At 63.2% G+C, this 27,881-nt stretch overlaps 1 protein-coding gene across 2 annotated transcripts; it reads right to left on the bottom strand.

The window, feature by feature from the left end:
- Positions 1-432: 432 nt before the first annotated feature.
- Positions 433-27,781, bottom strand: DLGAP3 (DLG associated protein 3). 2 transcript variants are annotated; one of them, XM_063419012.1, is made up of 12 exons: positions 27,622-27,781; positions 11,571-11,650; positions 7,864-8,944; positions 6,731-6,933; positions 6,184-6,298; positions 5,861-6,095; positions 5,029-5,369; positions 4,835-4,920; positions 3,759-4,183; positions 3,426-3,517; positions 3,094-3,237; positions 433-2,722 (listed from the first exon to the last, which is right to left on the bottom strand). In XM_063419012.1, the coding sequence occupies exons 3-12, from the start codon at positions 8,884-8,886 to the stop codon at positions 2,504-2,506; spliced, it is 2,883 nt and encodes a 960-aa protein (XP_063275082.1). In that variant the 5' UTR covers positions 8,887-8,944; positions 11,571-11,650; positions 27,622-27,781; the 3' UTR covers positions 433-2,503. The 2 variants fall into 2 exon arrangements, with proteins under 2 accessions (XP_063275082.1, XP_063275083.1); XM_063419013.1 differs by having other exon boundaries at positions 6,184-6,250; positions 27,622-27,780.
- Between the last annotated feature and the right edge of the window lie 100 nt (positions 27,782-27,881).

The following is a 27,881-nucleotide window of genomic DNA, read 5'->3' on the forward strand; positions in this document are numbered from 1 at the left end:
AGGGGGAGTCGTGGGGGACACAGGGAGACACAGGGGGGACACTGAGGAGGAGTCATGGGTGACATTGGGGGGAAAAATATTGGGGGATATGGAGGGGCATGAGGAGTAGTTATGGGGGACATGAGTGGGGACACCGAGGTGGGATCATGGGGTGACATGGGGGGACACAGAGGGGAGCAGGAAAAGAGGCATGGAGGGGACACGAGGGGGAGTCATGAGGGGACACAGGGGGAATACACGGGGAAGGAGGAGGGTGGGACATGGAGGGGAGTCTTGTAGGGGACAAGGGGGTGTCACAGGGGGAGCCACGGGGAGACACCCACAGGGCGAGACCCCCAGGGAGAGTCGTGGGGTGTCACCCTCTGGGAGACACAGAGGGAGAGTCACAGGAGTCCCAGGGGAGAACCCAGGGACAATTCAGAGAGAGAAGCACGAGAGCCACAGGGAGACGTCATGCAGGAGTCACGAGGAATGTCACAGAGAGACACCCACGGGGATGTCACAGGGGGTGTCATGATGGGAGACTCACGCGGGGAGTCACAGGGGGAGTCACGGGGAGAGATCCACAGAGAGACACCCACGGGAGGAGATCCATGGGGGGAGACTCAGAGGCAGAGAGATCTCCATGGGGACATCCACGAGGAGACTGCAAAAGCCTTTCTGCCACCCCACAGTCAGCAATTTCCCACAATACAGACATGCATTTCCCACCCCACAGACACAAAAACATGGGAGACAGCTGAAAGGCGAGCCCGGTGCCGGCCATGTCCCCGCAGGGAAGTGGCCGCTGGCCCGGAGTAACCAAAGTCATCTTTATTAATTGCGGCGGTTCGTTACAATAAAAAGGGAGCCACGTGTCACGGTCACTGCACGGCGCTGGCCGGGGCGGGGGCCGGGGGCCCTTCCCAGGCACATCCCTAAATCCGGGGTGCAGGGGGAGTGGGGCAGGGAAGGGCTTTGGGTGGCTGAGTGGGTGCTGCCGTCACGGAGGTGTTTAGCACCGACGGACCCCCAGGAGCGAGGGACCCCAGCGAGGCGTCCCCCAGCTGCCTCTGATCCCACCGCCCTGCCTGAGGGCCTGGGCAAGGTGTGGACCCAGATTTTGGGAGCTACCTGGCACCCACTGGCCCTGCGCTGGGGGGTGGCTGGTGATGCTGCGTGGGGCTGCTGGCGTGGCAGAGTGAGGGACAGGGGTGGAGTCGTCCCCTCTCTGCCACCAAAAGGGACACTGAGGGGGACAGGATGCTTGGAGAATGGGGTTAAGGACAGGGATGAGGCAGATGCAGCCTCCTGCCCCACCACACCGCTCTGCCCTGGAGGGGTCTCTCCACCCTGTTCCTGGCTCTGTGCACAGTGATGGGGGAGCTGGGAACAGCCACACCCCAGGGTGTCCCTTGGCCCTGAGAGGTATCAGGTATGTGACAGCCCTATCCTGGGGTGTCCCATTCTGCAGGGCTCTGAGAGCTCAGGGGGAGAGGGTGACCCCTGAGGGGGGTCCCTAGCTCCACACTCAAGGGGCAGCTGCTGGCCGTGTCCCCACTCCCGTCACACCCACGGGTGCCCAGCCCAGGTGTGGTCCTTGTCACCGCAGGAGGGAACAGGCTCACTGGGGAGGCATCTCCCACCTGCAGCAAGGCACGGGGGGACTATGGCCTGTCCCCGGCTAGTGCCACATTGCAGAGGTGCTCCCGGACTCCAGGCTGGCAGGAGGGCAGGACCGAGAGATGAGGGATGGACGGAGGGGAGGGAGGGCTGAGCGGGAAGGGGAGAAGCGCGTGGCGATGCTCCGTGCGAGGGAAGCGGGGCGGCTCGCCGTGACCGGGGGCCTCTGCTGCGCTGGTCCGTCCCACCAGGCAGGACACAGCGCTGGTCACGTGTAGTTTCTGGTTTATTCCTTGGGTTATATTTATATATGTATATAGGGGAGGGAGCCCTGGGTCCCCACGGCACCTGAGCCGCGGGCGGGGGGAGCAGCGAGGGGACCCCTTTGTCCCCACCACGTCCCAAAGCCTCGTGCCGGCAGGGCAGGGCTGGGGGGCTGTGGCTGGGCAGGGGCTGGGGCCCCGTCCCCACCACACACCAGGGGATTGCACTGAGTACAGAGAGGCGGGGGGGCCTGCCTGCAGCCCCCTCCCCTCCAGCCCGGCGGGGCCGGGTGCTGAAGGTCACCTCTCCTTGGGTTGGGACGCAGGGGCCGGTGTGCAGAAGGGCTGGGGAGCGGGAAGGGGACAGAGAGCTGGGACACAGCCCCAGGGAGGGCAGAGGGAGGGAGAGCCCCGGACCCCAGGAGAGGCTGGCAGGGGCATGCGGGTGGAGGGGGGCAAGGGGACGGGGCAGAACCGGGCTTTGCGTTCACCCGCCGTCGGATCCACGAAAGGGCTAAGATAGAAAAGAGAGAAGCTGTGAGTGGGGCCAAGAGCTGCCCCAGGGTGTCCCCGCGGCCCCCCATCACAGTGAGCTACGGCCGCGCCGTCCAGTCCGGGTAGAAAAGCGGAGGCTGCGGTCACAGCCGGGTCTGCGCCTCGGGGATGTAGATCTCGATGCTGTCCGCGCTCTCAGTGGCCGAGCTCTGGCGGAAGGAGGCGGCTCGCTTGGCTGCCAGGAGCCGCTTGCGGGCCTCCTGCCGCTGCCGGTCCACCGAGTCCAGGGAGCGCTCCTTCACCGGGTGCACCTTGGAGCGCGGCGGCTTCTTTGGTATCGGGGGAGGCACCTTCTTCTCCTCCTGCACAGACAACAGGGGCTTCAGGCTGGGAATGGGCATCCCAGAGGGCTCGCCACAGCTGCTGCTGTGGGTGCCAAAGCCGAACTATGGTGAGGGCTCCACAGACCCTCCCACAGGTTGCAAGGCAGGGCTGCACATCTCTTTATCCACCCCGTGCCTGGACCCTGCCCTGCCCTTTGCAGGCAGCTGGGATATGTCAGTGGGAGAACAGCCTTCCTCTAGCCTCACTTTTTCTCATCTCTGTTTTTCAAGAGTTTGCTAAAAGCAGTCACCAGTGAGAGCCCTGCAGTGGTTTGGGTGCAGATGTGCTTGGGGATGAGGAGGGAGGGAGAGGTGACAGGTAAGAGCCAGTGGCAGAGCCCAGCCCTTACCTTGGGCTCCATGATCTTCCACCCATTGGCCTTGAGCTGCTGGAGCTCCCCAAACTTCATGCTGACATCCTCAATGGAGAGCTGCAGGAGGTCCCAGAAGCCAGCCAGGTCTTGGAAGGTGGGCACAGGAAATGCGTTGGGATCCTGTGGGGACAGAGGGACAGTGTGTCCTCGTTGTCCATCAGTGGGACATCTGCCCTGCTGGCCATGGGGCCATCCCACCCCTCTGTGCTGGGGGGTCTCCTCCGTGGTGGTCCATAGTCACTGGCTGAGAGTATGAGACCCTCCCCTCCCCAGCACAGCTGGCCCTTGGCACAGCAGCCCACACTCACCATGTTCTGCTGGCAGAGGCGGTAGAACTGCTGCACCTTCTGGGACATGAGGAGCTGGGCACTGCCCACCGCGCTCCGGATCTTCTCCAGGACTGGGGGGAGAGCACACAGTCACGAGCAGCTCAGAGCCCTCCAACACATCGTGTCTCTTCTCCCCTTCATATCCCTCCAGCCCCAGAGGGTTTCCCAGTGTTTCCTGCCCTCACCCAACCCCTTTAGCCTTGGCAGGAAAGATGCTCCAAGGTGGGAGCACTGCAGGACAATGACTGTGCTCCCCCCAGCTCTGCAGGATCCCCAGCCCCTCTCTTTGCTGCAGCACCCCACCCGACTCACTCTCCTCGGGCAGGTCATAGTCCTCCGCCTCCCTCTCCATCTGCTGGCACCAGCCCTCCATCTTCTCCACCTCTGCCTGCAGCAGTTTGATGAACCACTCCCCGTCGCGGTGGCACGGGGAGGCACGGCCGGAGTCCGGGAGGCTGCGGGAGCCCCGCTCTATCCAGGCGTCCCGCCGGGGCACCTCCACCGTGTCGTACTGCAGCTGGTAATCCTCGCGGTACGCCCACTGCCCCTGCGTGTGCACCGTCTTGTACACGGCGTACTGCCGGCCCGACTCGGGCTCCGAGGAGTGCCGCTGGAAGGGCCGCCCGAACTGCAGGGCTTTGTCCTCGGTGGCCACGGCCAGGCCAGTGAAGCCCTCGAGCTCCAGGTCCGCCTGCACGCCCGCTGTCACGCTGTTGGAGCGCTTGAAGCGCGCTCGCCTGCCGAGACAAGGGAGAGCGTGGGGACCCTCGCTGGCAGCAGGGATTGTCCCGTCCCCCCGGCAGGTACTACAGAATGCCCACAGGTAGGATGGGGCTGGGAATGCCGGGGTGGATCCTGGAGCATTCAGGGCCACAGGGAGAACCCTGAGCAGCTGTGATCTGCCAGTCCCTCATCTCCTCTGCTCTCAGCCTGTTTCCATGGCTACCAGCACTGGACTGAGGATGGAGAGGAGCGTGCATGGATGGGCACAATGCCGGAGCTCCCCTCCCGCAGGCCATGCAGGTTCTGGCACACCTGGCATTCCCATCCCAGCCAAAATGTCATGGTTAGCTGCAGAAATGCCCAAAGGTTCATCTGCACCTGGCAAAGGCTCAAAGCTAAGGGCTGAGCCAAGGAGAGGAGACCCAGGACAGGGCAGGAATAGGGCAGCCCCTTCCCTGGGCAGCAGCGAGGACAAAGGAAAGGCCAAATCCTGCCCCAGGTGGGGGCAGCTAGCCTGGGATGGGGATGGTGCTGAGCTCTGGGGATTCAGCCAGAAGGGAGAGGGAAAAGATGCTGTGGGGTAGTGATGGTGTGCAGAGCTCAGGAAGCCCCCAGGAACCCAATGCCAGTGTGGCAGGTCTCAGCCCAGTCCAGCCACGTGGTACCTTTTGTCCTCCTCCACCTGCACCCCGATGGAGTGGAACTCCCTCTGGCTCCGGCTCTCCGTATCCGAGTCAGAGACAGCCTCAACCTGCCAAGGGGCAGAGGGAGAGCGCTGGAGGGCAGCCCCAAAACGCAGCGTGGTGGCTCAGCATGGCCCACACCACTCGGGCAGCCCGCAGGGAGGAGCGGAGCCCACCTGGACACCGATGGAGGGACGCCACTTCCGCTGCCGAGCCAAGCTCCGCAGCTCCTCCCGGCCTGGGATGGCCTTGATGATGAGCGTGGAGGGCTTGGGAGCAGCACGGGGCTGGACAGGGGGCAGGTCGAGGGCCACGGCTGTCACCTTGGAGCTCTCCAGGCTCTCGGCCGAGTTGCAGCGTGCCGCGGCATCCTTGGACCAGGCGGGGCTGCGGGCAACCTCGCTGGGCAGGTAGCTCTCGTGGGTGGACTCGGTGCTGCTCTGCGCCGTGACGGAGATGAGAGGCTTGGCTTTGGTTCCTGGAGGGATGGGAGGTGGAGCTTTTCTGTAACTGAAGGCTGTTGTGGGAGAGGCGCAGGATGAAAAGGCACGTGAAAACACAGACACTTGATCGTTTCCCGCCGCGAACAGGGGCCCCGGGGAATGCTGCCCATCTCCTCCCACAGCATCGGGATCGTGGCCCCACAAGGTTTGCCCCTAAGCTGGGTTAGATACAGGTCAGAGTTCAGAGGGGCTGTTGGACCAGGTTTGGGGATTGGAAAACACCCCAGACCCACACTGGCCACATTGCTGCAGCACCCAGCAAGGGGCAGAGATGGGGACAGAGGTGGAGGGAAGGAGGGGATGGCAAATATGTGCTGGGGGCACAGAACAGCCCCCTGACTGGGACTGGGTGACAAGCAGGATGCTCACACCCTGTCCTGGGCACTATAGGGGTCAGGGGCCAGGAGGAGGGCAGCAGCAGCCCTTGGCAGGTGCCTGGATGAGCAGGCAGGGAGATGTGGGGTTCCCTAACACAGCCAAGCCCTCACCACCCCCCAGGACTCACAAGTGCTGGGCTTCAGGATGCTGCTGGTGATGGGAGGCCCAGGAGGGGCCGACATGGAGAAGAGTGAGAGACAGTCGTCATCCTGGGAGCAGCCCGCCTGGATGGCCCGCAGGTAGCTGTGGCTCCGCATGCGGAAGCAGCCGGGCAGGTCCAGCGCCTCCACGGCCTGCGACTCCACCTCGCCGAAAACCGACTCGCAGACGGCCTCAAACTGGTGGTTGAGCTCGTCGTTGATCTGGGGAGAGCAGTAGGTGAGGCAAGGGATGCTCAGAGCGACATCCACCACATCCCTGCCCCAGCCTGCCCTGTGCCACGGGACGTACCTGGCCGGTGGTGAAGGAGCGACCGTAGCTCTGTCCCCGCGGGAGCATTCGCGGTGGCGTGCAGCAGCTGGGACAGTTACAGATATATGAATCAGAATAGTGCCTACTTGCAAACCTAATGAGAGACAGTGGGAATAGAAGGGATTGCACCAAAAGCAACACATTCCAGCAGAGCATTCGGAAACGCAGCCGCAGGGATTCTCCCTCCGGCCACTGCTGCTGTCCCCATTCCTCACTGCCGCCAAAACTGTCACCCACTGAGACTGGAGCATGTCTCAGTCATCCCCCTTTGAACACACCTCTTCTCCCCATGGTCTGCATGTGGCTGCAGCAGCAGGTGCCCCCCAACAGCCCAGCATAGCCATGTCCCCCCCAATGCCCTGAGAGAGCAGGGACAGGGCTCGGTGCTGCTGCACTGGGGAGTGCAGCTGTGGGCAAGGATGGGGCTGTGAGTGGGACACGCCACTCGTCCTCCCAGGAAGTCCTGGCCCGTGGCCCCGCTGCTGCCTGCAATGCTGGGACAGGGCCCGGAGGCAACAGCCCTTACTTGGTCCTGGCCTGGTCGGCGCTGGAGGAGCGGCGGTAGCTGTCCCGCCGTGTGGCCGCCCTGGGCAACACTTTGGCGCTGATGTCCGAGTCGGCGCTGTCCTCATCGCCCATGGCCTTGATGTAGCTGCCGCTGCGCATCCGCCGGCACGGGATCTCCCCGTCCTTGCCCGCCGGGTACCCGCTCCACTCGTCCTGCGGCACCTGCAGCGGGAGGCAAGCGTGGGAGGAGGTGGTGGCCGGGCTGTCACAGGTGGGATGCAGAGCCAAGCATGTGCCAGCCCAAGCCCAGCCCAAATCCAGCACATGTGCCTGGCTCCTCTGTCCTCCCCATGCACCCCAGAGCTGCACGGACAGACCCTGAGGGCTCTGACCCCTTTGGAAAGCCCCGAAATCCAGGAGAGAAGATCCCTCCCAGCAGCCACAGCTCCTCATTCCCACAAGGCGGGGCGGCGCAGCAGCTCCCACCTCACGGCCCCCCTGGCAGGAGCGTCTGGGCCAAATCCCACCCATGCCAGAGCAGCACCCGCCTGACGTATCGGGCACCAGTCCCGCCACGTGCTGCTGACGCCAGCACCGTGGGGTCCTTATAGGGCAGTGGCAGGGGGATGGTGTCCCCTGGGGCCCACGGCCAGGGCGGTGGGGCCGGCACCCTGCCCCAATGCCCCCGCTGCTGGCAGAGATGGGCCCCAGCCACCCCCACCCCAGGCCAGCACGGCATTGCTGCTCCCTGTCTCCTTCCCCCAGGAAAGGGAGAGAAGAGTTAATTAGCTTTTAATTGGAAGGGGGGTGACCTAGAAGGGAGCCCGGTGATGAGGCAGGAAGTGGCACCCAGCCAGGCACACAGGCAGGATAAAAGCAGGGAGAAGGGAGCAGGCACAGGGCTGCTGGTGGCTCTGAGCTGACAGAGCTGGTCTGACCCCAAATCCAGCACAGGGAAGGAGGCAGCAGATGTGCTTCAAGGGGGCAGCAGGGACTGGCACAGGACCACGGGAATGGGGCAGAGGTGCTGGGGACACGGAGCAGAGCTGGAGCATCCCCACAGCACCCCAGGCTGCTGGGTGGAGGGTCCCAGGCCTGGCTCACCCCGCAGCACAGTCAGCCCCAGCCCCCTCGCCCTGCCCAGCCCCTCACCTGCAGGTACTGATACGCTCGGTCTTTGGCCTTTGCTTCCTGAAGCATCAAGGTCTTCTCGGTGCCGCCGGCGCTGGGATAGGCTTCGCGGGCCTGGCTGACGGTCATGGTGTGCCAGGCACTCCTCTTGAGCGTCTGGCCGTCCAGAGACATGGACATGCCGGCACAGGCCAGGCATTTTCCTTCCCCGCCGCCCTTTAGACTCTTCAAGGTCAAGTCTCTGAAGGCACTTTCGGGAGCGTCCACGCAGTACTGGGTGCCCTGGTCGGCAGCGTGCCGGCCAGACACCATGTAGCTGCTGTCGCTGTCCAGGTTGTCGTCGGAGCTCCACCAGCCCAACATCTTGGACCGGTGCCGGGAGTCCACCTTACGGTCCTTGCTCTTGCTGCGCTTGCCGTGGCGGGACTGGTGGTGGTGGTGATGGTGGTGGTGGTGGTGGTGGTGGTGGTAGCCGTCCCCGCGGCCGTCCATCTTGGCGCCGTTGTAGTCCCGCTTGGCCGGCGCCTCCAGGGAGTGGGACTTGGCGAAGAGCTTCTGGACGGAGTGGACGAGGTGGCGGATGCGGCTGGGGCTCTCGCTGCGGGGCTCGGCGCCGCCGGCCCGGGGGTACTGCAGCGTGTGGAAGCCGTCGTGGTGCAGCGGCAGCTGCTTCTCGAACTGGTCCAGCAGCGTGGGGGGCAGGCGGTTGATCTTGCTGGAGGGGTGGGCGGTCGCCATGCATTCGTCGCAGGAGTCGTAGGGCTGCTGCGCGTGATGCATCCTCGGGAAGGTGCTGCTGGCGCTGGCAGAGGGCGGCTCGCTCAGGGGCCCGCCCGGGCACTCGCTGGCCGCGCCGGGGCTCCTCGCCGGGCAGTAGGGATGCTCCAGGGAACACGGCTCGCTGGGGCTGAGCAGGTACGGCGGCCGGCCCTCGGGGCCGTGCGGGATGTGGTCGGCGGGATGCTCGCAGTCCTCGGGGATGCAGCGGCAGCGGTGGCCGGAGGAGGGCTGTGTCTGGCTACGCTCCCCATGGTAGCCCTTCATAATTTCAGCACCCACCCCATAGCCTCGGCATCTTGCAGGGATGCCCCTGCGGGCTCATCTGCGGAGACAGGGACAAAGCAGAGTGTCAAGATCCCCTCTGCACCCCCACCACCAGCACAACATTGGGGCTACTGCATGAGAACGGGCTGAGAAGGCTGGGAAGCTTCCAGGGGAAGATTCACAGGGTGAGGCCCTGTGAAATGCCAGAATCCTGGCTTTCCACGTGGTGACAGGACCACAGTGCCTGGGCCAGGCACGGGGGTTACCCCCAGTTCAGGTGCTCTCAGGGGGCAGTGGGAAGGAGAAGGTGCTGCCAGCAGCGATGCAGGGCCTGCAGACAGCGGGAGAGGACACGCTGCCATCAGCAGATCCTTGTTTTCTCCTCCAACACCAAATATTATGAAGTGTTTCTCCATTAGAAAGCGGCTCTGGCTGAGTTTTTCAGCCGTCGCGATTCACAGCGCCGTTAATGAGCTGCAGTGGGGCGCGGGGGGGCCACGCTCTGGTGTCTCCATCCAGCCCCACACGGAGCTGTGGATGGAGACCCACAATCCAGGGCTCTCCTGCCCTGCAAGCCCTCTGGATGGGCAGCCAGGAGCAGAGGTGGCTGTGCTGTGTGAGGGGCGGCTCCAGGCCAAAGCAGGAGGATGGACAGGCCTAGCCAGGCTGAGCCTGTGGCAGCCGACAGAGCCTCTTGCACCCATGGAGGTTTGTGTGCCTTGCAGTCCCTCAAAGGCTCTGTCTTTGGTTTGATTGCAAATGAGGAAATTACTTATTCTCCAGAGTATCTCTGCTAATTAACAGGCATCGTTAACCCTCTTGTTGTTGTATCTGGGCAGGGTGCTGCGGGCAGCACGTCTCCCAGACTGGCTGCAGGGAAAGGTGACCGTGGGATGTTCCCTGTGGCACGTGGGGATCCAACCACCAAGACTGGACACGAGGGACACTGGGAGGGCCAGGGCTGTGTGGGAGGGGCCTGTGCCTCCAAGCAGCCCTGGAGGAGAGTGGCTGGGGGTCCCCAAGGGGTGTGGGGGTGGGCAGCAATGGCATTTTGGCCCTGAGCAGCAGACAGAGCCCTGGGAACACATCTGCCCTAAGCCAGCACCACCTTCCTTCCCAGCTTCGAGGCTGGACAGCTCCGTCCTGCGCCGCTGCCCATCCTCAGATCCCGCTCCTGCTCTAACAAAGCTCCCTAATTGCTGAACGGAAAGTGCAGCTGGTGCAGAAGAAGCCTCTCCCCTCCCGAGAGAGATGCTGCGAGGAGCAGGAGCAGCAGCGTGGGATGGAGCTGCCTCCCTGCCCTGGGATCGAGCTGCAGGATGGAAGGACGGACAGACAGACAGACAGACAGGCTCCCAGCCCAGCTCTGCCTCCGCGGGCTGAGCTATCATCTCCTGCTCGGGGAGGGAAGCTCCCAGCTGATCCAAATATTGCTGCCGCGGCGGCAAGAAGGAGTCAAAATATCTGCGGAGCCCGTCAGCACGAGCCCGCCGGGCTTTTGTGCTCGGCAGGTGCAGGAATTCAACAAAGCCGGAGCCGCCGGCGAGGCAGCGCCGCAGCTCCCCCGCACCTGTGGAGCGCTGGCGGCGGGCGGGGACGCGCCGCGGTGGAGGATCCATGTCCCAGCTCGCCAAGGTGACACAGGGACCAGCCCAGGGACCAGCCGGGCTCCCTGAGGGCAACCTCGGGATGGAGAAGGGATTGGGAATGAGCCCGTGGGGTTCAGCACAGGCAGCGCAGCACAGGGTTGCCATGTGCAGGAACTGCCACCAGCAGAGGATGGGAGAGGCCACTGAGCCCCCTCCTCTGCCCTGTCCCAGGAGGGCAGTGTGGGCAGGATGGCACTGGGGCAGCTGGCCAGAGCGTGGCTCATGGGCAGGTGGCTGAGAGCTGGAGCTGTGACCCTCCAAAGGCCAATCCACTGAGCAGCCCTCGGGATGGAGGGATTTGTGCCACCAAAGCACAGATTTAAATCAGGGGGGAAAAACCCAGCCCAGCTGAATTTTGTGCCATTTAACACCAGGGTAATTACCACCAGTGGGAACCTACCGCCCACACAATTATGTGCTAGGATAAACTGGAAGAGCATAATTACCATTACAAATAACTCACTCCTCGCCTTTATTGCATCCAGCGCCTGGAGAAACTCCCACCAGTGGCTCCCCACCACCACCTCCCTCTGATGTCTCTCCCCATTGCCAGGGTCAGCACAGGGAGCAGAGGGGCTCGTAGTCCCTGGTGCTCCAGGCCATCCTGAAATTCCGCCTCCTGCTTAATTTCCCATAGGAGCACTTGGCAGAGCTCCACTTCCCAGCAGCTGCCCCATGAGATCCCTGCCTTAGAGGCAGCGCCGTGCTGAGGCCCAGGGCTGCAGGGATTCAGGGCAGACCCACCAGGAGCTTCCCTGGGACCTCACAGCACCTAGGATCCTCCCACCTTTCCTCCAGCTCCAGGTACACCAGCGGTGAGGTGAGACAACATCAAAACCCCACCACAATGTCCGGGTCTGGAAAACCGCCCTGACACAGGATAAAACCAGGTTTTTCTACACTTCCAGGTCTAACCCCAAGATCTGAGGTTGATGGTCCTGCGCTCAGGGGGTTCTGGCCCCCTGCCCTTCCCCAGCAGCCCCACCATGGGCAGCCCGTGCTGGGGTCCCAGTAGAGCCTGCTGGTGGCACTCACCGCCCGGCGCTCAGGGGGATGCTGTCCTCATGGCCCCGCCAGCAGCAGCTCCTCCACGCTGGGAATCCCTGGGGCAGGCTCTGGGGGAGGAACAGGATGGGGATGAAGCCAGAGCAAGGGTGTTCCTCCCCAAAACCAGCCCGAGCCACCTCCCTGTGTGTTTTTCATCAGCCCAGCCTTCCATCCTCCCCTGAGGCCGCCCCACACTAGCACAGCAACGGGGACAGCTCTGCACGGCCACAGCCACGTGTTTCACCCAGTTTAGCCCCAAAACCATCCCCAGTCCCATCCTGTTATGCAATTCCCTGCCAGCGGGTGCCAGAGCTGGCCCAGCGGCCACCTCGCCATCGACTTTCATTTGCTCGGGATGCGGCCTCTCCCTCCACAAAACCTCCTCCCGCCACCCCGGCCTTCCAGCGTCACCAAAGGGAATTTTATTTTTCCAGCTTCCAGCCCGGGAGAGGCACGAGCTCGGCCCGTTCTGCTCTGCAAATTAATGCGAGATTCTGCCAGCTTGGGTCCTGCTGGGGACCTTTATGGCTCGGGATGAAAGCGGGAGAGAACAAACACGCAGCGTGAGCGCCCGGCGCAGCGCGCGAGCCAGAGCCAGAGAAAAAAATAAAATAAAGTGTTTTTCCCACTTAGGGGCTGAACAAATTTGATCTACGGTCGTCGGAAGAAAATAAATATGGAATACCGCCAGGTCGTTTCCACCGTGCTTTTAATCTATTTACTCTTTCCCCGCTCATTGTAAGTGAGAAGGATTGCGGAATGCAAACATTTTATTTTATTACTAATTGTCCTGTTATTTTATGAGGCTGAATTAGTAAAATTTACTCAGCCTGGGAGGAAAAAAAGAGGGGCTTAGTAAGAGATCACCTAATTTAGCACAGAAAGGGAAAGGGAAAGGGGAAAGGTGAAGAAAGGGAAAGGGAATAGGAAAGGAAAGGGGAAAAAAGAGAGGAAAAGGAAAGAGAAAACAGGGAAGGAAAAAAGGAAAAAGGAAAAGGGAAAGAGGAAAAGGGAAAGAGGAAAACAGTGTGAGCAGGATGCAAAGATCACAGAAAATACACTGGCTGCAATCAGGAAATCAAAACCAATTACTGTTAATAAAAGAAAACAAAGCAACTGCAGGCAGGCACTGCCTGCAGAGGGCTGTAAGGGGCAGGATCCAACTGGGCACAGCTGGAAGAAAGGGATGAGGCAAGATTTTTTAAAAGTCATGAAAGATGAACACAAGCTGAGGAACTGCAAATGTGAGTGGAGCAGGAAGTGTTTACCAAGGCCACTGAGAAGGCCACAGAAGCCAGCACAGCTGGCTGGGACCCTGACAGGGCTGGGGGGTTCTGGCACCCCAACAAATCTGGGGGACCCTGGCACCCCAACATAATAGGGGGGCTCTGAGACTCCAAGGCTGGGGCTCATCTCTTCTCCCCAAGCATGGGTGATTCCCAGGCACCAAACCCAAATCCTTGGTGCCCCAGGGCTCCAGTCCAGCGTGGCCGCCCTGCTCCACACTCCAGGAGGCTGAGGACAGGCCGTTCGACGGGCCGGGCACGTTATTAAGCACATGATTAATTTTGGCACCAGCCCCAGCTGCCTGACAGCTCCTTCTCCAGGGCTGGGAGAGCGAGCGCGAGAGGTGCTGCCTCTGCTGATGCAGCGGTTGGTGGGATGAAAAATCCTGCAATGCAGCACTGCTTCTTAATGAGCCATTTGTCTTTGAGTCTTCTTCACTCATTACCATGCCGGGAGAGGGATGGGAGTTGCCCCACGTCCCCATCTGAGCAATTACTCCTGGAGCAGAGCGAGGAAATACGGCCACGGCGCGCCCAGCTGCCAGGGATCCCGGCACGGCCGCCAGGCTGGGGCTCCCCGCCACAACACCGCTGCCTCCGGCTGCTGCCACCACAGAGGGAGCAGGAACCCCCTCCCTGCACAGCACACACAGCCCAGGACCACCTACCCTGGCCCCAGAGCTGATTCTGTGGGGGCAAGAGCTGTGCTGCTCTGCTGGGTGTGCAAAGGGGCTGGAGCATCCTGGAGCTGCCAAGGCAAAGCCAGCGGAGAGAGGAGCCTGGCACTCCATCCCTGCAAAGCCCAAACCAGATCTTGGTGGAAGAGTCGCATCTTCAAAAGCCCTTTAGGATGGGGAACACTCAGGCCTGGCTGCCAGGGGTTGGAGAAACCCTGGCCTGGCAGGCAGGGGTTGGAGAATCCGGGAAGCTGGCTGAGAAGGAGAGAGGTGGCACAGGGAATGGGCCATGGCAATCCCTGTGTAGATGCAGGCAGAGGAAGGGCTGGCAGGGGTGAGGAGCCAAAACCCCCATGGCACAGGCTCCTCCATCCCCCTCAGCCATGCAGCAAAGCTCATCCTGCCCACAGGAGCCAGGACATGGCACACAAGGCATCAACTCCACAGCCAGAACATCGAGATCGCAGCCAGCTGAGTTGGGAGACCACCGTGGAGGGACCCCCAGGCCAGGCAGGGCTCCAAGGAGCCCAGGCCATGCCAGCTGGCACAGGGATTGTGGGCACTGAGCCGCATGGATGAGCTCCCATCACGGGTGATGCCCACGGACAGCTCCCCTCCCACGGACACGCTCGACATCTGCCCGCACTGCCCGGGGCCAGCGGCAGCCAGCACGCTGCTCCGGTGTCCTCCAGGGCTGGTGGGAAAGGGGGACATGCAGGTGACACCAGGGAGCCCACGGAGACACCACAGCTTGGCATTCACCTGCAGCAAAGGGAAGGGACAAGCAGGGACCCCTCGCCCTGGGGGTTCTGCCCACATTCCCACTTCTCTCCAGCAGTGCCCCAGGTGGGCAGCGGGCTCCAGCATCCCCCAGGAGCTGGATCTGCCTGTGCCAGAGGCCCTGGCAGCCCCCTCAGGCTCTGCAGCTGTGCCAAAGGCCCTGGCAAACCCCTCAGGCTCTGCAGCTGTGCCAAAGGCCCTGGCAAACCCCTCAGGCTCTGCAGCTGTGCCAAAGGCCCTGGCTGGCAGTGCTGGATGAACCCCATTTCCTCACCACCCCCATTTTTCCCTCCCACCCACATGGAGCCACCAGCTTGGCCATGCTGCCCTGGTCTAAAGAGCCACTTACTCCCCAGCCATGCCGTGTCATGACTTAAGCCAGGGATCACTCCAAAGCCTCTTTGTGAGCTCGGGGCAGCACAGCCTTAGCACTGAGTGTGGCAGCAGTGACAACTCCAGCCATCTCCTGCCCATTTCCTCCAAACCCAGGGCAGGCTGACCCTTCCATCCCCAGCTTCGCTCCCACCGAGCCCCAGCAGGCTGGCACTGCCACCCCTGCTCTGCTCCTGCCAGGTGCTTGGCTGAGTCAGGCTCTCACCTGTCACCAGCGTTGCTCCTCATCCTGCTTTCCCCAGCACGTGGGACTCTGCACTCCAACCCCAAACAACACCAATCCCAACCTGTTCCCTTCACCATCCCCTCCCATGGGGCCCCAGGGGCCGGAGTTTCCAGGAATGGTGAGGAGGCAGAGCCCTGGGTCCCTGTGCCAGCAGGGATGCTCCAGGGATGCTCCAGGGATGCTCCGGGGATGCTCCAGGGATGCTCCGGGGATGCCCCGGGGATGCTCTGGGCCATCACGTCCCATTCCCAGGCTGCATCCCCTGGGGCCAAGGCTGGCATGAGCACAGCGAGCCCGAGGCGTGGCACAGCCCAGCTCACCAGCAGAGGATCCAAACTGCCACTTTAATGGATGGGCTTAATTTGCAAAGCTGATGAAAACCTAAATATTTAAATACATAATTCTGCACAATGCTCTTAGCACGGGGACAGAGCAAGGGGAGGGGGGGCATGGCTGGTGAGTGAGGACACGGGAGATGCTCTGGTGGGACCACCTGGATCACCTGGCCAAGAGCACCTCCATCACAATTTGGGGACCATGCACACCCTTGTCCCCAAAGCCAGCAGGATGGGTGCTGTGGGGTGTTCTGTTGTTGGCACTGGAGACCTCCTCCACCACCAGAAGCATCCCAGAGAGAAATGTGGGGAAAAGGGAACATGGTCCAAGCCAGGGGGCTGTGAAGGGCAGTGGGACAAGCCCCCATGGAGATTACACCACTGATATTCCTGCTACAACAGCTTAGAGATAAAAGAGATTATCAGGATTTAGCAGCAATACAAATTGAATATTTAATTTTAGCTGCAGGGGAGGAGCGGGGGCTCATCCCAGGGGTGCACAGAGGTGTGCAGGTGGTGGGCCCGGAGAGGTTTTTCCAGCTCTTGGGGGAAAGCTGGTGTCAGGGCTGTCCCAACGAGCCAGAGGAGCTGGGCAGTGTCGTGGCAGTGGACTGGGCATCCTGTGCCCAACCTGTCCCTAATCCCACCAGCTGCTCACTGGCTGCCAACTGCATGGCACAGCCCCTGCCAGCACATGGGAGCTCCTGCAGGCCCATCCCACGTGTGTGGGCCCAGCCCCGGGGATGCTCTGGGGCTGCTCAGGAGGGGTCCTGACCCCACACCCTGCCCCTGGGCCAGCCCTGAGCCAAGGCATGGCTGCTTCGCTGTGCTCCCCTCTACCCTGAGCAGGACGTCCCCAGCCAGGCTGGGTGAGGATGTCCCTGGATGAGGCCCTTTGCCACCCAGGGCGTGGACTTTGCAGGGAATGGGGCTGGAGGCAGCAGTGGGGGAGACAGATCTGAGTGTCCTGTGGGACAGGGTGGAGAAACCCCCAAGGGGACCCAGGCACCCTCTACAACGCCAGAGCAGGGGCAGAGGACAGGCAGCAACATCCCCCTGCCAGCTGTGACAAGGGGGCTGCTGGCTGGCCCCAAGGCCAGCACGGGGTCTCCACGGTGCCACCGAGCGAGGTGCCCATCCTGGCTCACACCCCATGGCCGGTGTGCCGTGCTGGCGCGGGTGCCAGCGCAGGGCGGGCTGGGGGAGGACGACAGAAGATGAATGAGGGAGTCGGGAGGCTAATGGCATTGTCTGGAAAGTAGGTCGTGTGCTGAGCAAAAAGATATTTATATCAAAGCTCGTTCCCCCGCAGAAGCTCCTGAGCTGGGTACAGGCAGCACCACGAGCCCATGGCCGCTGCTCTGCACCCCCGTGACACCCGTGTGGCACCCTCATGGCACTCCACACCCCCCACGGCACCCCCTGCCCGACCCCACGCCCAGCCCTGCCACCCTGGGCACCTGCCAGCCCTGGGGCTGCCCTGCTCAGGGCTGGCGGTGCTGGAGGTGAAGTCATTCCCACGGAATGGGAGCCACGGCAGCTTTGTCTTTTTCTGACCTGGCTGCGGGTGCTGGGCACTGAATGGCACCAAGTTATTTTTATTTTAATGCAACCTTTGCCAAGGTGTGATGCTGCCCCGGACACTGCCCAGGTGGGCACAGTCAGTACAGGATGGGCACGGCGGGTCCTGCCCGACCCAGCCTCAGCACCACCCTGGCCTCTCCCAGCACCCAGCTCTGCCCGTGCTCCTCACATCCTGCATCACCCCTGACCTGATCTTGAGCCAGGTCTCAGTCACCTCCTTTCCCACTGGGAGGAGCCCCGTGCCCCAGGATCCCTCCCTCACATCTCCAACCTTCCCAGAAAAGCCCGGAAATCATCCCAGGGAGCCCAGATGGAGTCAAATGTTTCTGCCCCTCTGACCATGCTGCCCCAGCTGTGGACATGCCCCAGCCAGCACCCCTGGGGACATCCAGCCCTGCTCTCCTGTGCTCATCCCCACCCCACACCTGGCAGCCTGCGCTCCAGCACAGGAGCAGGTTCATTTCCCATAATAGCTGTGTCGGCTGAATTTACAGCCTTGCTCTGAGTTATTAATAATAATGGCCTCACTCTTAAGTAGGGCTTTTCATCTGCCTCAGAGCCCTTTCCAGAGGACGTCTGCAGCATTATCACCATTTTATTCTCGTTTCAGTGGGCACAAGAGTGAGATGGAGAAGGGGTGAAGATCTGTGGTGTGGAGCACACAGTCCTGCGAGGAGCCTGGCTACGAAACCCCCAGGGAGGCTGGAATGCCAAGGGCCGGAATGTCAGGATGCAGCCACAGCACCGAGGCTCCTGCCAGCCGTGCCGTGGTGATTTACACCGGCAGCCAGCCCGGGCCCTGCCGCACGGATAAATCCACTCCAGGCAGCAATAAACCAGCGTCACCACATCGGTAATCCGCAGCGCTCCCACCACCGTGAGGAATCCAGGGGCAACGCACGTGTGCCAATAAATCCCGGACTCGTCTCAGCGGGGAGGTCCCTGGGGGTGGAAATCCCCACTGGAGCCGTGGCCGGAGGGGTGGGTGCAGCCAGGCTCTCGTGGGAGACAGCAGCGAGGGAGACCCTGGGGATGGATCCAGCACACGGGGCTCGGCCACGTGGGACCGGGGACATCCCCGAAACGCCGCCCGCGTGTCCCCCCGTGATGCCCACCCACCCCAGGCGGCTCCGGTGTCTCCCTGCCGTGCGCCGCAGCGGGGCTCGATGGGCAGATTTATTCCCCTGGAAGAGAGCTTTGATCTGAAGTTATTTTTTGTTTACTAGCAACAAGGTATTGTAAATACATCTTTGCCGATAATTATAGAGTCTGGGCGCACATCTTAATCTCCATAAAATATCAGATGCTACAATTTGCCTGATTTAATGAGATTGGAGGCTGATAAGCCGCTGAGGTAAGCTGTAAACTTGGGGGGGAGGAGGGAAATGATTGCAAATGTGCTAAACCGCCTTCATCCTCCTCCTCCTCCTGCCACTGCCACGTGCCCAGCCCGGGAGCGTGTGCCCTGCCCCGTAGCCCCCTGCCCAGTTCCTGGGGTGTACCCAGGCTGCGCCGCAGCAGCTTCACGCAGGGATGGGCATTTAGGGCAAACAGAGCTTTTTATACAATTTACCTCATTAAAACTCCAAGAGCTGAGCGTGGCACCGGGCTGAGGCCGGGGGCTCTGCCTCGGCACACTCTGTTCCCCGTGGGCCCCGTGCTGTGCCACAGGGGAGCCAGCACAGCCCCAGCACCAGGCTGGGTCCATGTGATGGCCGAGGTGTGAGGACAGGGTCCCCAGGGGGCATGGGGACATGGCTGGGCTGCACAGGCAGGTCAGGATTCACATGTGTCCATGTGTGTTCATGTGTGTCCAGGTGTGTCCAGACATGCACACGCATGGCACCATCAGCCATGCCCAGGGCAAGCTGGGCTGAGCTGTCCGTGCTGCGGGGGATGCCCGAGGCCACCTCCTGCACGTGTACAGCCGTGTCCTCACCCCGTCCCTCCACAGACACGGGGTCTGCGCACTCCCAGGCGCCCAGGGTGGGGGTCCCCTCCTTCAGGGATGGGGGGGCCCTGCCTGGAAAGCAGGAGGCTCCTCCCTGGAACGAGCAGCCCCGTTTCCACAGCAACCTTAAAGGCCCACAGGTGCCTCCTCACCAAAGGACCGGCTGTGGCATTTCTGGGGGACACCCAGCTCGTCCCCCTGCCCAGTACCCCGGCCTCAAACAGCAGCCCCCAGCCCATCTCCCCCAGGTGGCACCTGGGTTCACCCACAGCCCCCTCCCTGCACTGAGACCCCCCAAAAGGTGCAAACCCCCTGCAGCAAGAGAGGCGGGACCCCCCCAAACCACCCCTGTGCCCACCCCGGCGTCATGAGGAGCCAATGGTGACCTACAAATGTCAGGCTGACAGGTTAATTAATTTCCCTCTTCCTCGGGCCGTTATCAGATGGATTCAGACGTCACCTGAGACTGTTAATTGGGCTAATTATTCCAGTTTCAGATTTTAAATAATTAGTTACTGTTGACTCCAGCCTGACTTCCACAGTTTTCTATAAAAAGGTCAGATGGTTCCTGGATCCCAAAACCCAAGAGATGGGGTGGAGGGGCTGCAGCAGGGGCCAAGCACACCGAGACCCCTGAGCTGGCTGGGGACACTGGGGACAGCGTGGCTCCCATCAGTGCCTTGTGCTCACACTGGAGGCTGGCAGGAGAGGGACATCCCCTGCCTCAATGGCAACATGGTAAATCCAGGAGAGGGAAGGGGGGTATGGAAGCCCCACAGGGTGGAGAATGGGGGGTGGGTGAGAACCCCTTCCTCCCTCCCTACCCCAGCATGGTGACACTGCCCCAAGCTGAGCTCCCTGCCCAGGCTGAGCCACAGTAACCCCCCAGCAGAGCCCAGGCCCCACTGGGCACCTCACCCCTCCTGGTTTGACTCCCCAGGGCTGAAATCTCAGTTCAGAGTTTTCTGCAGCTGTGATTTTCCCCCAGGCCTTCCCTGTGGACACTGGGCAGGAGGCACAGGGGCAGCACCTGCCCTGCAAAGGCTGATGGTGGCCAAAGCAATACCTGGTGCCCACGGGCTCCCTGCAGGGACTACCTGTCACCTGCCCAGGGCATTGCAGACAGGGACACGCTGGGCAGAGGGACGAGCAGAACCAGCTCATCCCCAGGCTCATTCCCTCAGGAACACCAGGCTTTCTCCCAGCCTCATCCCCGCTATTAATAGCCATCACTAGCCTCCTCGGGAGCCATTTGCATATTTGATTGCAACTCCGGGGCGGGGCAGGGCCCTTCAATCAGCCGCTCCCGCAGTCTCATTTGCATGGGTTGACATTTTGTTCTGGGAGCAGTGACACCGGCTCTGCGGTTTGGGGACACGGTTCTGGGGGGCCGAGGTGAGCACAGTGTCACCAGCCAGCAGCGCTGCCCGGGACACCTCACATCAGCCGAGCTGTGCCGAACCGGGAACACCGAGCAGGGCCGGCAGCCCCTCCCTGGCTGTCCCAAACCCGTCAGGGAGTGATGGAGCCCTTGTCCCCGCCTGCCCTGCCCTGCCCCGCTCTCCAGCCCGACTCACAACACCCCGTCCCTGCCCGACCTGCCCGGCGGGACGATCAGAAGAGCCCGGCTGAGGGAAGGCTGTGCCCAGCCCGCCGGGCAGGGTGTGGGGTGACAGGCACAGCGGCGGGTGGCGGGGCGTGGGGTGACAGGCACAGGGCTCTGGGTGCTTTCCCGTCCCGCCAGCCCTGTCTGGAGCTGCCGCACATCAAAGGTCCCGCACAAAGCAGGGCGGGACGTCCCCGGGGGAGCGGGGGGACCCCGAGGCCCAGGGCGCCTTTGGGCACCCCGAGGGGAGCGAGGGTCGGGAGCCGCCGCCGCTCCGGTCCGTTCTGCGGTTCGGACCCGCAGCGTGGGCCCGGGGCCGGCGGCGGGGGATCAGCACCGCGGACAGCGCCCGCCGCCAGCGCCACCACGGCCAGCGCCACCGCGGCCACCGCGGCCACCACTGTCACTATGGCCACCACTGCCATTGCCGTGGCACCACCGCCACCACGGCCACCAATACAAACTTCCATGGCGATAAACTCCCACCACGAGCACCACTGCCACAGCCACCATGGCCACCGCCACCACGTCCACCACGGCCACCATTACCACCACTGCCACCATGGCCACACTGCCACCAGTGTCACCACACTGCCCAACAACACGTGCCACAGGCGGCCCCGCCACCAGTCCCTGTGGCAGCCCCAGGCCAGGGAGGTGCCAGACAGCGGCAGGAGGAGCTGGGCGGCTCCAGGGCCCCGGGCAGACACAGCCTGGAGCTGTGTCCCAGGACTCCCTCACTTCCCCCCAGCTCTTGGCATCACTTGGCAGGAAAAAACAAGCCAGGGTGAGGCGTGGGATCAAGCCTCGGGATGTCAGGAGAGGGCTCTGCTGCTTCCCTCCCTCCTGCCTCAGTTTCCCCTCCAAGAAAACACACCAGAGATACAGGTTTGAGTGGCAGGGCAGTGGGGGAAACCACGGAGAGGTACAGAGGGATCCAACTGCCACTGTGACTGTGCCAAGGAGTGAACTGAAGACAGGCAGGGCTCGAAGCACAGATGTCGGCACCGGCTGTGCCGCTCCCCGGCAGCGGGGCCGTCTGGCAGGCGGAGCTGGGGCTCCCCGGCTCCATCCACGGACCGACACACAGGCACACAGAAGAGACCTTGTCCCTCGCAAGCACAGAGGTGCAGCCCTGCCCCGCTCCCCACACCCCGATGAACAGCCCCCACTCAGCACTCCCCCTACCCCAGTGCTCACGGCTCCCGGCCCCAGCACACACAGCCCAGCACACACAGCCCAGCACACACAGCCCCCAGCCCAGCACACACAGCCCAGCACACACAGCCCAGCACACACAGCCCCCGGCCCAGCACACACAGCCCAGCACACACAGCCCCCAAACCCAGCACACACAGCCCAGCACACACAGCCCCCGGCCCAGCACACACAGCCCAGCACACACAGCCCAGCACACACAGCCCCCGGCCCAGCACACACAGCCCCCAAACCCAGCACACACAGCCCAGCACACACAGCCCAGCACACACAGCCCCCGGCCCAGCACACACAGCCCAGCACACACAGCCCAGCACACACAGCCCAGCACACACAGCCCAGCACACACAGCCCAGCACACACAGCCCCCGGCCCAGCACACACAGCCCAGCACACACAGCCCAGCACACACAGCCCAGCACACACAGCCCAGCACACACAGCCCAGCACACACAGCCCAGCACACACAGCCCAGCACACACAGCCCAGCACACACAGCCCAGCACACACAGCCCCCGGCCCAGCTCCGCCGGGAACAGGAGCAGAGACCTCGGGGCCGGGATCTCCCCATCCCGGTCGGGCGAGCTTCCCGGCTGTGCCGAGGCTCGTTTGAGCGAGGGCTGGCCGGGAGCCACAGACTGCCCACCGAGGCGGGAACGTGGCTGCCAGGGAGGAGGACTCGGCCATGAAAGGGTTAGGGCTGGGGGCTCCCTGGGGGCTCCCGCTCTGCCCGGACCGGGGGGCCTCGCTGAACTGGCACAGCTGGGCACAAAGCAGGGCTCTGCCGGGACCTGGGCTCTGCAAGGCACGGAGCCCCCCTGCACGCAGCCAGGCCGTCTCCCCTCCCACCCACCACCCCACTCACCCGCCGCCGCTGCTAAGCCATGAAGTTGCCGGCCTGGGCTCGGCAGGAGCCGGAGGATGGCCGCGGCACAGCGGCTGGATTCCCTCTGATCCTGCAAATGCCCTGCGGGCTGCCCATACCGCGGCCAGGCCGCGCAGCGAGGCCGGAGGCGTCCCCGGGGTCACGGCCACCCACGGCAGCGCGGCGGCGGCGGCCGCGCTCCGGGTGCCGACACCGGCACCGGCACCTCGCAGCCGGCGAGAGGCGGTGGCGGAGCCGTCGCCCCCGCGCGTTGGGGACACACCCACGCGCGCTCCCCGGCGCGCTCGGCCACCCCCGCGCACCGACAGCACCCCCGGGAAGGGGCTGCCCACGCCGGCAGCGCCGCACGCCCACGCACCGCCCCGCACGGCCGGACCGACACACGGCCCCGCACGCCAGAGGAGGGACAGAGAGCCGGCCCCGCACAGACAGACGGACACACAGCCCCACACACTGATGGATGGACAGACACCTGGCCCCGCACAGACAGATGGACACACAGCCTCGCACAGACAGATGGACACACGGCCCCGCACAGACAGAAGGACACACGGCCCCACACACTCATGGATGGATGGACACCCAGCCCTGCATGGCCAGATGGATACACAGCCCCACACACTGATGGATGGATGGACACCTGGCCCCGCACAGACAGACAGACACACAGCCCCACACACTGATGGATGGATGGACACCTGGCCCCGCACAGACAGACAGACACACAGCCCTGCACACACAGATGGACACTCGGTGGCTCTGCATCACTGCACCTGGACGAATACACGGCCACGTGCACCTGGCTGCTCCCACTCGCAGCGTCCCACGCACCCCACACCCACACACTCCTCTGCACCCCACAGGCACCTGAGGGCAGCCCTCACCCCCCCAGCTCCCCACACACACCTGCTGTAGGGGAACCATGTGGTTCCCCTACCATGGGGCTGTTCCCAAGGTGCCCCCACCCAGAGAGGGCCCAGGGGAGCCTGAGGGTGTCATGACACAAAACGTGAAACCTGAGGCCATCCCTCAGCTCAGCTGCACAGATGGCACCGACCTGGGGTGCATCAACCACCACAGGGTCTCACCCCAACCCCACATGTGGGGACAGCAACCACATCAGGGACAGCCACTTCCAAGGCATACAGCGTTTCCCCAGTACAAACCAGTTCACCATTCCCAAAGAAATGCCCCAGCACTCATTGTGCCACCAGAGCGCCTGCATCCTTTTGGGAAGAGGAGTTTCCCCAGGAATGGGAAATCAGCAAGTCCTGTCACAATGGGACTCAATACCTTCAGCTTTTGTAGTCCTCTCACTCCAACGCAGCACCCCCACATGCCCACAGACAGGCTGCTCTCCCCCTTCCCTCTGCTCACCAAAAACTTCAGCTGATTCCCAGCCCAAACAGCTCCTGATCCTCCTGCAGGAGAGGGCCAGGCAGGCAGGGAGGCCCCATCACCACCCGCTGCCCGGAGCTGCCAATTTAAGGCCAACCAGACTCCTGGTGAAACACTGAGCGCTGGCAACCACGCCGCAAACATCTGCTCTTCCAACAGCATCGTGATTCACAGGCTATTAATTGGGGCATGGCAGCGCTGGGAACTGTTTGCATCCCCTGGCTTTGCTCAGAGCCACAACTCGCTGCTGACAAGGTCTTGGTGCCAGAGACAGAGCCAAACCTGGCAAGGCACTGGCCGCAGTGGAGCCGCACTGGGACCGGCCGTGGGGCACAGTGCCCAGCTCCCATGCCAGCTGCACGGATGCCCAGGAGCCATGCAGGATGAACCCCAGGAGAGCAGCAGTGGTGCCTGGTGCCTGGCAGGAGCAGCCAGAGCCACAGTGCCCGCCGGAGCTGGGGGCAGCGGGCAGGCAGTCTCTCTGGCAGGGTGGTTGGCAGGTGATGGGGGTGCTCTTGAAGTCACTGTCACCAAACACCAGCGTGTTTCCACAGGCTCTGCCAGCTGCAGAGCCACTCGCTCCCAGGGGTGCTGACTTCAAGGGGAGCCACAGAGCAGACCCTGCTGGGGCAGCACCAAACAAAGGCTGTGGGGAGCCTCCAACGACGGCCAAGACAAATCTGAATTCAGAACCTGATTAGAAACCATGTCATGGCTTCTTCCTGCTCCAGCATTTGGGGAGGAGTGAGCTGGGGGGCGACGTGGAAAATCTAATTAAGATTGAGGGCAGGTTGCAGAGGCACTGACACAGGCACTGCAGGAGCACAGCTGCCTGTGGGAGGGGGACACCGGGTGCTGCAGCACCTCTGGCCCTGCAGAAATGGGGAGCTACAAATTAATTATCTTTAATCTGATGGGCACTTACTCCTTTGCCACGTGCTGCAGCAGCTGACAGAGAGGAGCACAGCCTCCCCACAGCTCAGCTTTTGGACCCAGGGTGGCCAGGCCCTCTCTGTCCCTCTGCCAGTGACACTGTGCAGCCCCAGGAATGAGCAGCTAAACAGGACAGGGCGAGCAGAAGGGGCTCAATCCTGCCTGGCTGGGAGGAGGTGAGTGTGGAGTGCTGAGCTGTCTGCCCTGTCCATGGCTTTCCAGATGGCCCCCCCGTGCTGCTGCTCATAGAGGGATGAGGCAGCACAGGGCCACTGAGATGGCCTGAAGGCCACTTTGCCATCCCCAGGAACAAGGTGTGAAGCCTGCTCTGACAAAGCCCAGGGGCCAGGCTGAGGGGGCACTACTCAGGGTCTGCAGCACGCCGCTCTCCACAGCCCCCTCCCCTTGCCCACCTGCCATGCCCTGTGCCACCTGCATCACAGGGATGTCCTTCCCCCTGTGAAGAGCTGCCACCCCATGGCCGGGGTGTGCCCGGGGACGGGTCCAGCCGCAGCCCCCGGCCCCCGCCCGCCCCGAGCCCCCGCTGCTGGCACGTCTCTCCTGCTATTCTTAGCTCTCCAGCGCTGCGCTCGCCCGGCAATGGCACCGTATATTACTATTATTGCTGGCTGCCAACGTCTTGAAGCAGGCAGCCAGGATCGTGATGGGGCTTCCACACCCCTGGTGACCTGTCATTCGGTCCTTGCTGGGCTCTGGTCTTCAACAGGCTATTTCAGGAAATCCAATTTGATGGCCAGAAGGAGCACGAGCCACACATTCAGCCCCTGCGCTGGATCCAGACTCCTCCTGTTTCTGCTCAGATCCAGATTTTAGCTTCGCCCATGTTGGCAATAAGGGCCAAGAGTCACCTTTGGCTCCAGATCCAAATTTCTGGCTGGGTGGGATCCAGGGTTTCGGCTCAGCTTGTTGGAGAGATGCGAGCGTCTGCAAAACCTGGATCTGGAGCCCCAGCCCCCACCGCAGCAGCACCACCTGGGCATGAGACCCCAGCACGGGGGTGATCCTGCTCCTGAGGGTGGGCAGAGCTGGGGACACCCACACCAGCACAGCCACCAGCCACCCACACAGGCTCTGTGTCCCACAGGTCCTGGCACGGCTCTGCCTCTGAGCTGCTGATGGGGAGGCTGATGGAAAGGCCCCCCCACTTAAGCACCCCCAGCCTGGGCTGCCCAACACCCTCCACTCCTCCCGTGCCTTGCCCAGGCTGCTGGGAGCCAGGCCCAGCAGGAGGACTGGGAGGGCTGGGGGCTGCTCCTCCAAGCCCACGTGGCACAAGCCTTGGCACTCAGGACGGAGATTTGGGTACCAGTCTCAGCACCATCTCACCCAGGCTTGGAGAGAGGGACACCACGGTTTTGTCACCACCCCAGGGATGCCTCGAGCTGGTCCTGGTGCCCTGGCTCAGTGGGGTAACAACACCCAGGGCAGCCCCAAACTTGGCCCACACCAACACCTCCTACGTCAGTGCTCCCACCACCCCCACAGCCAAAAGGGGCCCCTCCAGGCTCAGATGTTCCACGGTCACTTTGATGGCTATTTTTGCATTCCCAGCCCTGCCGGGCGCTGTAATAATGCTTGAAAGGGCTGACATGTCCTTCCAGCCCATCTCCCAGTGGCCTTCCCACTGCTCCATCCCTGCACAGAGAGAGTCCTCAAGGGCTGAGAGCCGTGGATGCATTCAGGGGGACAGTGGGAGCACAGGGATGAGAAAGACCAAAAATTACATCCATTTTCTAAAGGAGAATCTGCACTGCTGACCAGATCCTGCTCCAGTTTACACCAAGGAAGGCTGCCTGCTCCCAGCCTGATTCCCACAGGGAGAACCAACATCCACCAGCCGAGCTCTGTCCCCCCTTCCTGGCAGGGATCAGCTGTGGGCAGCACAGCCCTGGACCCCGTGAGGGAGGTGGCATGCAGGGCTGGATGTCACAGGATGAAGAGAGACCAGCGGTCCCAGTGCCAACTTGCTCTGCAGGTTTGGCACAGGATGGAGGGACCAGACCGACTCCTCCAAGAAAACCCTGGGGGAAGGAAGGCAGCAGCAGGAGGGAGCACCCAGACAAGGGCCCCCGAAGCTCTGCTCGCCTGCCAGGCTGGGTTGGAGCACAGCGCCTGGATGCTCGGTGATGGGCACAGCTCAGCTGGTTCCCCACGCCAGCTCCCGGCACCCGGCCGGGCATGGTCCTCACAGCCAGCGCAGCCCCCCCGGCAAGATGGGGAGGGGGAGCCCACTGGGCTGGGGAGGGGTCCTGGGCCTGCCCCGAGCCCTCCGCAGCGGGAGAACGCAGGATGGCTGGCGTCGCCATCCGGGAGAGGCTGGAAGGGCTGCGGGCTGTGCCTCCTTCCCCAGTGCCTCGGGCAGCAGGAGATGGGGATGCCCGCTGGAACCCCTTCCCCCCACCCACCGGGGAATCCTGGCGGAGCTGAGCACCGGGAGGGAGCAGTGAGACGCCCCCGGCCATCCCCCGGCTCCCTCCTCCATCATCCCCCCCCGGTTCACCCCCGGACAGCCGCTCGGCAGGGCTGGATGGGTCTGCAGGAGACAAGTCCCGTTCCCGCGGGGCCGGTTCCGCACGGCTCCGGTGCCCCGTTGGTGAGAGCCTCCCTCCGCACCGAGCACCGCGGACCCCCGAGACCGCTTCCCCCCGCCCCCACGCTGGGCACCGCGGAGCTCGGGGACCGGCCCCTGCTCTGCGCCGGGCACCGCCGTACCCCCGGCACCGGGGCCGCCCCCGCCGCTCTTACCCCGCTCCCGCCTCCTACATCCTCCGGCGGCTCCCGGGCGGTTCCCCGACGGCCCGGCGCGGCCGCCCCCGGCCCGGCTGCTCCCGGCCCGGCTCGCTTGGGCTCGGCTGGTCCCGGCTCGGCCCGGGCCGGCGCCCCGCGCGTGGGAGCGCGGCGGGCGGCAGCATGCGAGTGGCGGCGGCCCCGCAGTGCAGCGCGGGCGGGCGCGGAGCGGCGGGAGCGGAGCGGGGCCGCCGCGGCGCCGCCAAGACACGGCGGTG

The sequence above is a fragment of the Prinia subflava genome, chromosome 24 (assembly GCF_021018805.1).
Source record: "Prinia subflava isolate CZ2003 ecotype Zambia chromosome 24, Cam_Psub_1.2, whole genome shotgun sequence".
Lineage (NCBI taxonomy): Eukaryota > Metazoa > Chordata > Aves > Passeriformes > Cisticolidae > Prinia > Prinia subflava.